At 51.3% G+C, this 7361-nt stretch overlaps 1 protein-coding gene across 1 annotated transcript; it reads left to right on the top strand.

Moving 5' to 3' along the window:
- Positions 1-893: 893 nt before the first annotated feature.
- IRF8 (interferon regulatory factor 8) lies at positions 894-6966 on the top strand. Its single transcript, XM_010191512.1, has 8 exons — positions 894-1072; positions 2139-2322; positions 3302-3390; positions 3817-3928; positions 4216-4263; positions 4735-5121; positions 5436-5551; positions 6612-6966. The coding sequence occupies exons 1-8, from the start codon at positions 899-901 to the stop codon at positions 6786-6788; spliced, it is 1287 nt and encodes a 428-aa protein (XP_010189814.1). The 5' UTR covers positions 894-898; the 3' UTR covers positions 6789-6966.
- The last annotated feature ends 395 nt before the right edge of the window (positions 6967-7361 follow it).

The raw sequence follows: 7361 nt of genomic DNA, 5'->3' as shown, positions 1-7361 counted from the left end.
GCTGGCATCCAGAGTTGGAATCCTCAGCATTATTTTGGGTGGTGATGTAGTTGTGGCCATCCCTAGAGCATGGGCTGGGCTGCAGATGGCCAGGGAGGTCCATGTGTCCTGCTGTGCAGCAGTAGGGCAGTGGAAAAGGGGCAGAAGTTGGTGGCACTGTGCTGGTGTGAGTCTGTGGCAAAGCAGGGCCCACCAGGTTGCAGGCTGTGTTGGGAGCATTCTTGTCTTTTCCCCAGAACCTTTCCGGGGGGGCAGTAAATAAAAAAGGAATGAAAGAGAGGCAGTCCAGTAAAATTTGGAGGAGGGCTGTGAGCCTAAAAGGCCTGGAGGGCTGTTCCTGGGGCTGTTGGTCACTTGTGCCAGGCCACCAACTCCTGAAGTCTCTGTGAGTCCTGCCATGGAGGTGATAGGGGATACTGGCAGGGTTGAGCCTGGCACTCTGCTTTGAGCTGGGTGGGAGAAGCTTCGTCCTGGGTCCTCTATGGAGTCACCCAGTGGTTTTGACTAAAAATGACCTGAAGTCTCCAGAAAGGGTGGCTGTCCGGTGTCGCTTGCTCAGGTGACAGCACAACCCAGCACTTCAATCCCTGTCTGTCTGCTTCTTATGTGAGTTATCCCGCAGCAAAAAGAAGAGCAAGCAGGGCAACAAGTAAGCTTGTTTCAGTGAGCAGAGCTTTGATAGAGCTGGAAGAAGAACTTGTAATAATCCAGCGGAAATTGCCTTGTTTTTTAATTATAAAAGTGGGATGTTTAATGTACGGATGTTGGCACTTGGGACTTGCTCACCTCTGCAGGCAGTGCCACTGCCAGCTGTGCGTGGTGCAAACCCCCCTACCCCAGTTACGGTGGGACGGTGCTGGGGGACTTAATGGGGCTTGAACCTCTTGCTCCATCCAGGATGTGTGACCGCAACGGCGGGCGGCGGCTGCGGCAGTGGCTGATCGAGCAGATTGACAGCGAGCTCTACCCCGGGCTGATCTGGGAAAACGAGGAGAAAACCATGTTCCGCATCCCCTGGAAACACGCCGGGAAGCAGGACTACAACCAAGAGGTGGATGCCTCCATTTTCAAGGTAGGGACAGATGGTCAGTGCCTTTTCTGTGTTTTGTGGGGTCAGCAATGCTGTTCTCTCCTTGCTGACAGTCCCACCAGTGAGAGATGTCCATGTTCTCTGTGGGCTTTGCATCTCTGGCCCTTGCAGAAGGTGCTTTACCCCACAAGTGGTCTCCCAGGCTCTTTTGAGTGTATTTGTTCCTTTTTGCCAAATATTGGTCCCAGTTTCAGGTTTGTTTTCAGGACTTTTGAATCTTGCTCTGATATAAGAAGGAGCTGGATGTGCTTCTTTTGACTTGCCCTAAACTTCTTATCAGGCTATTCTTGATTAAAGGCTGGATTTAACAAAAAATAAATAAATAACAGCAAACCTTTATAAGAAGGAAGAAAGGTTTGGATTTCACTAAGGGGGGAATTTCTAGTTTTGAGGAAAAACTGGGAAAATCCATCCTGAACTGATAAGGTCAGGCTTTTCCCCAGGAATTCCCTCCCCTTCACCTCTGCTTCCAAGTATCTGTACCAGTGAATGAGTTCACTTTCAGGACAGTGCAGCTGGTTGGGGAGCACTGAGTTGTGATGAATTCAGCCATCTGAAAAGGTATAAATATCTAAAAAAAATATATCTATATAAAGAAATATATATATAATATAATACATATTTTGCAATCTCCCTTCAGTGGCAAAACATACTCTCCCACCAAAAGAACAAATGATGTTCTGATTTTAAAACCATTTACTAGTGAGGAGCTGGAAAATGAGGTTTATTTTGATTTTATTTTAATTGAAGGTATTACCAGCTCATTAGGAACACCACTGTTCCCACAGCGATTCCTTGTATCCTCATTAGCTCCTGCCCTGTTGATGCAGAGATAAAGCTGCACATCATGACCTTGACCTCTGCTTTTTAAAACCCACGTGCATTGCTGGGGCAGGTGCTGCTGCTCTGCACCCAGTTCCCCATCCCCAAGTGCAGCTGCTGTGCACGTGTCCGCAGTCTAGGAGCGAAACGGTGCATGGGATGGTTGAGAGGGTGCGCGGGGACTTGCAGAGCTCACATGAAGGATTTTCTTGTTGCTTTGGTTTAGGCCTGGGCTGTTTTCAAAGGCAAGTTCAAAGAAGGGGACAAAGCGGAGCCGGCCACGTGGAAGACGCGGCTGCGCTGTGCTTTGAACAAGAGCCCTGACTTTGAGGAGGTGACGGACAGGTCCCAGTTGGACATCTCGGAGCCCTATAAGGTCTACAGGATCGTGCCAGAGGAGGAGCAGAAATGTGAGTGCTGTGAGAAGGGACTGACCCCTGGTGCAGGTCAGTCCTGTGAGTAACCACAGGCTCTGACCTACATCAGAGCGGAGCTTCCTGGCCAGGCGCTGCGCTTGTGCTGTGACACTTCTCTAGTCCTGCTCTGTAGATGTCCCCTGTGTCACTGCGGTGGCAGGGAGAGGGGGAGGAGAAAGGACAGGCTTTTTTTCTCTCTCCCAAAAAGAGCTGCTTAGGAAATGGGGAATAACTACAGCATCATGTGAACTTCCATCCCATATGGATGTTACAGGAGAAAGTCCAAAATCCTTCCCCACTTGGGAGGGGTACTTGTCCTCCCAATGCCTGACCTGCAATTAATCCCCTCTCTCTTGCCAGCAGTGATTAGAGTAGCGGTAATTTCACAGAGAGCAGTTGCTGCTGCAATGTCCGGTGTGGTGCAGGTCATGCTAAGTATATTTCTGTTTGTGGTTAGGGGTGTGTGTGTGCTTTTCCCTTCTTTTTGAAGTTAAAAAACTTGCTAAAAAAAAAAAATAATCTCGCTGTCAGGAAATCTGCCTTTAGCATCTCGGTCTCCTCCGGCCACGTTCACACGGGGGATGCGCTGCCGCTATGCAAATGGCCCTGCAGGTTCCCACCGGCAGCACCACTGTGCCTGGGGGGGCTGGCAGAAAAAGGAGAAGCAGCAGCAGCAGCTCTGGTCTCTGGGGTGCTCAGAAAACACAAAACCCAACCCTCTGCTCTAGCTCAGTCTCTGCTGATGGCCAAATTTTTGATTCGCCTTCCTGCTGGTTACTGTGTACTGTGGTGATGGGTTTTAAACTGAGGTGCTCAGAGGCAGCTCTGGAGGGGGCTGCGAGCCCCAGAAAGGTGCTGCTATGTGGCTTTGCTGTGCTGTGGTTCTCGGTTTCGTAACTTTCACGGGGCAAAGGGTTTCTAAAACCCAGCGGGGGGATGTGTGTGCTCACCACATCCCGGTCTCTCCCCCCAGGCAAAGCGGGCATTGCCAATGGGAACAGCCTGAACGACGCTGTGGACATGGACTGCAGCTCCTCTGCCATCGACGACCTCATGAAGGAGGTGAGCCCTGATGGGGTGGAGTTGTTTTGATTTAAAGCATTGCCTTCCTAAAATTCAACCAGCAAAGCTTTGGGAGCTGATGTGCTGAGCAATGCTGTGCTTTGCAGCTCGCTCGGGATGTGGTTGCTGACGAAGGGCTGATTTGGATGATTTGCATCCAGGCAGGCGAGAGCTTTGCTGAGGGACAGGGGCTGTTTTGCTGCTCTGTTCCCCTTCTTGGCTGTGTCACATCAGGCTGCTTCTGCTTGGTAGCTCTTGAGGGTGTTATTTGAGTGTATGGCCTGGGGAATGCCAAACTTGCTCTCTAACAAAATTCAATTGGCATCCTGTTGGCGTTGCTGTTTGGACCCTCTCTGAGCACTGCAAGCATCTTGGGCTGCCCAAGGCATTGAACCTGCTCTGATCTTGGTGTCTGATCTCGCACAGCCCCCCTGTGTAGATGAATACCTGGGGATCATCAAGAGAAGCCCCTCGCCCCCCCAGGAGACCTGCAGAAACCCCCCAATACCAGACTGGTGGGTGCAGCAGCCCAGCCCTGGTAAGTAGCTGACAGCATGTGTGGTGTTTAATGGGACTGAGCTTTTTGTCCAGGGCAGAAAAACTTACTGTACGGTCATGGATAACAGACAACACTTTTATCTTCATTATTAAGATTAAATCCAGGATTAAATCCACCTGGGAGTATTTGCTGGTGTTGCTTGTTTGGTAGCTGGGAAGCCTGGTGTGACTGGAAGAGAGTACTGGGTGGCTGGTGGAGGGGAAGAAGGGGATTTGGGTTTGAGAGCTGGGCATGCAGACACAGCTCAGTTTTCTCTCTTCCCACAGCATTGCCCCTGATAAACGGATACCCTGGCTATGAGCAGCATCATTCAGGTAAGGCAGCTCCACAGTGGCCATTGAAGTCCCTCTGGGTCTTGGCTTCATGTGTATGGTGGCAGAAGGCAGCTCTGACTCTGCTTCCTGCCTTGGGGGAGGCTTTGCTCTGGGTTTGGAAGGTCCTGTGCCCCTCTGAGTGTCCAGAGGGTTTGTGCAATGATCCTGCCTGCTGTACTGTGGCCATGGCTGCTCCAGGAGGGTGACATCAACTCTGCCTTTGTTGTGGGGACATCTGCCCACAGCAAGGGAAGTATGGAGCAAAGCAGGAGGAAGGGGTTCAGCATCAGGAGCTCTAGCTGATCAGTGCTGAGGCTGAGTGTTGGAGGACATCTCCATCAAGCAGGAGGTCTCTTCCATCAAGTGAGACTTGCTGCCAGGAAATCTTGCTTCTCTTATGGGGTTTGCAAGGCAGAGCAGGCAAGGTTTCTCTTCTCCTGATGAATGGTGTATGTGCCCATCCCTTCCCAGGTTACTCCCAGATGGTGATCAGCTTCTACTACAGTGGGAGGCTGGTGGGCCACGTCACCACCTCGTGTGCCGAGGGCTGCCGCATCTCACTCGGCCACCCCTCTGGCCATGGCGAGAAGCTCTACTCCCCAGATGCCCTGGAGCACGTGCGGTTCCCCTCAGCAGACACCATCCAGAACGACCGCCAGAAGCAGGTCACCAGGAAGCTCTTTGGGCACCTGGAGAGGGGCGTCCTGCTGCACAGCAACAAACAGGGCATCTTCATCAAGAGGCTGTGCCAGGGCAGGGTCTTCTGGAGCGGGAACACCATGGTCTACAAGGACAGGCCCAACAAGCTGGACCGGGATGAGGTGGTGAAGCTGTTTGACACCAACTTGTTCTTCAGAGGTTTGTAGGAGCTTTTCCCTCTTTCTTCATCTACTTGGTAGGGTTGAAAGGGCAGAGTCCTTCACCTCAGAGTCATCACTGCCTATCACTGATGGGTTACACAAGTGCTCTGGATGCGTAGTTGGTACTACCATATCTAGAAAGGAATAACCTGGTGTTTTGTGTCACTTAGCAAATTCCTCCTGGTTGGAGGCTTTGCACAGCAAAGCTGACTTCTTGAGCCCACAGCTTTCTTCCATGGCAGGATGCTTGCTTCCAAAGCTGCGTAGCAATGGTGTGACAGGCAGCCTCCAACTGTGCCCCTCTCCTTGCAGAGCTGCAGCAGTTTTACAACAACCAGGGCCGCTTCCCGGACAGCAGGGTCATGCTGTGCTTTGGAGAGGAGTTCCCAGATGCAGTGCCACTGCGGTGTAAGCTCATCCTTGTCCAGGTACGGAGGGAATTTCTCACCTTTTCTTGACCATATTGCCTGTTTTTCCCCCCAGAAGTAGGGCTCAAGCCCCAGAGCCATGGGTCGTTTGGGTGCCTGAATTGGAGGGGTGGAAGATGTGGCATGAGTATCAGCTTGGCCACAGCTTCCTGAGATGTGCTTGGACTGTTGATTGTCAGATCTGAAGAGATCTTGTCTGCAAACAAATCTCCCAAGGGGCAAAACTTGTCTAAACGGCAAGGAAATCCATTCTTTTCCTGCTGTTCCTGCCTCTAGGCACTAGGACTTCTTGCCTGCTCCTGTGGGAAATGAGGGAATAAATCCCTGGAATGATTAAATTAAGGGACAGCCTCAAGCTGAACAGCCAACAAATGTGGTGAACCACCAGGATGGATGGCAGTGGTGTCAGGAAATGTTCAGGAGGGTGAAGGAGGGGATGGGATGAGATGGGTGGTCCCATGAGTCTGGCCAGAAACTTCTCCCTGGAAAAGCTGAGGCAGTTCTGAGATCTCAAAGCCTTGGGGTAATGCATAGGGTGTTTATGGAGCCTGCACCCAGTGTGGGATATCCCCATGATCCAAGGCTGTGGCAGCAGGGACATGGCATGGAGGGCACAGGGAGGGTGTTACAGCCACCCTTGAGCATGTAGAGACCCACCAAGTCTGTGAGGCTCTGGAGGGGATTTTACAGGTCCAGAAACTGGTCCTGTGCCTCCCTGCACAACTTTCTGACCTGGTCACCTCTTGTCTTGGGTGTCTGCACCAGAGGATCATTCTGTATGTGCTGGAACATCCCTCACCCTGTCCTTATCTCCCCATAGCTCTGCTGGGAGAGGAGCTCTTGTGCCTGCTCCTCTCCTAGAGGTGCTTGTGCCATGGTTGGTTGTGGAGTTGGACCTGTTTGGCTTCGCTGGACCTGGCCACCCACATCTTTTTGACACAACTGTCTCTCCTACCTCATCCCCTGCTGTCTGTGCTGGTGGGGGTGGATGGCAGCGGCGGGAGGTGCCCAAAGAGGTTCCTCTTCATTCGTCATCCTCTTAACTCTTGTTTTTGCATAGGTGGAGCAGCTGTGTGTCAGGCAGGTGGTGGAGGAGGCTGGGAAGACCTGCAGCAGCAGCCCCATGCTCCCCATAGCCGAGGAGACGCAGCACGACCAGGTGTACAGGATCTTCCAGGACATCTGCACGACGCACCAGCGGCCGCTCTTCAGAGAAAACCAACAGATCGCTGTCTGAGCCGCCTCCTCTGCAGACATAGGGCGGTGGTTTGGGCTGATCTAGACCCAATTTGGTCCCATTAGTGCCTAAATTCCCCTTTTGGAAAGTTGTTTTTTTGTTCTTTACTGATTCTAGTCCAGAGTTGCTATAAGTACAGCAATAAAAATTGCTGTAAGAGTAGGCTGGATGCTTAGTGTCTGTCTCACAGATGCTTTGCCAATAAAAATGACTTTATAGCAAGCAGGGTAGTCCATGTAGTGTTGTCCATAGCTTAACGGCACGGTTAGGTCAGGGCTGCAGGTACTTTGTGTTTTCCTTTGTTGATGGCCAGTCAAGCAGTACCCAAAATCAACAGCATCATGCCCTGCAACTCAGATCTTTCTCAAAATAGTGATTTGGCAGGAGGTGACTCTTGGCAAAGCCTTAAAATGCTTTCGTATAAGAAAATCTTTCCAGAAATCAGGTTTCTACCCCTCAAAAAATGTCCTGCTCGTGGAGGATAGGGTCTGCAAGAACCTTCTCAAATTGCTCTTTATTTTTGCTATGAGGTTTAGATGTCTATCTACCAAAGTATTTGGAAACCAGTGCAGA

This window comes from Mesitornis unicolor, unplaced genomic scaffold (assembly GCF_000695765.1).
Source record: "Mesitornis unicolor isolate BGI_N332 unplaced genomic scaffold, ASM69576v1 scaffold36350, whole genome shotgun sequence".
Taxonomy (NCBI): Eukaryota; Metazoa; Chordata; class Aves; order Mesitornithiformes; family Mesitornithidae; genus Mesitornis; species Mesitornis unicolor.
This window is presented reverse-complemented; position numbering and strand designations above follow the sequence as displayed.

Excerpts from the sequence above, each read along its gene's own strand:
- IRF8 (XM_010191512.1), top strand. The coding sequence starts at position 899 with ATGTGTGACCGCAACGGCGGGCGGCGGCTGCGGCAGTGGCTGATCGAG. Across the intron at positions 1,073-2,138 it reads TGGATGCCTCCATTTTCAAG|GCCTGGGCTGTTTTCAAAGG; the intron begins GTAGGGACAGAT and ends GCTTTGGTTTAG. Across the intron at positions 3,929-4,215 it reads GGTGCAGCAGCCCAGCCCTG|CATTGCCCCTGATAAACGGA; the intron begins GTAAGTAGCTGA and ends CTCTTCCCACAG.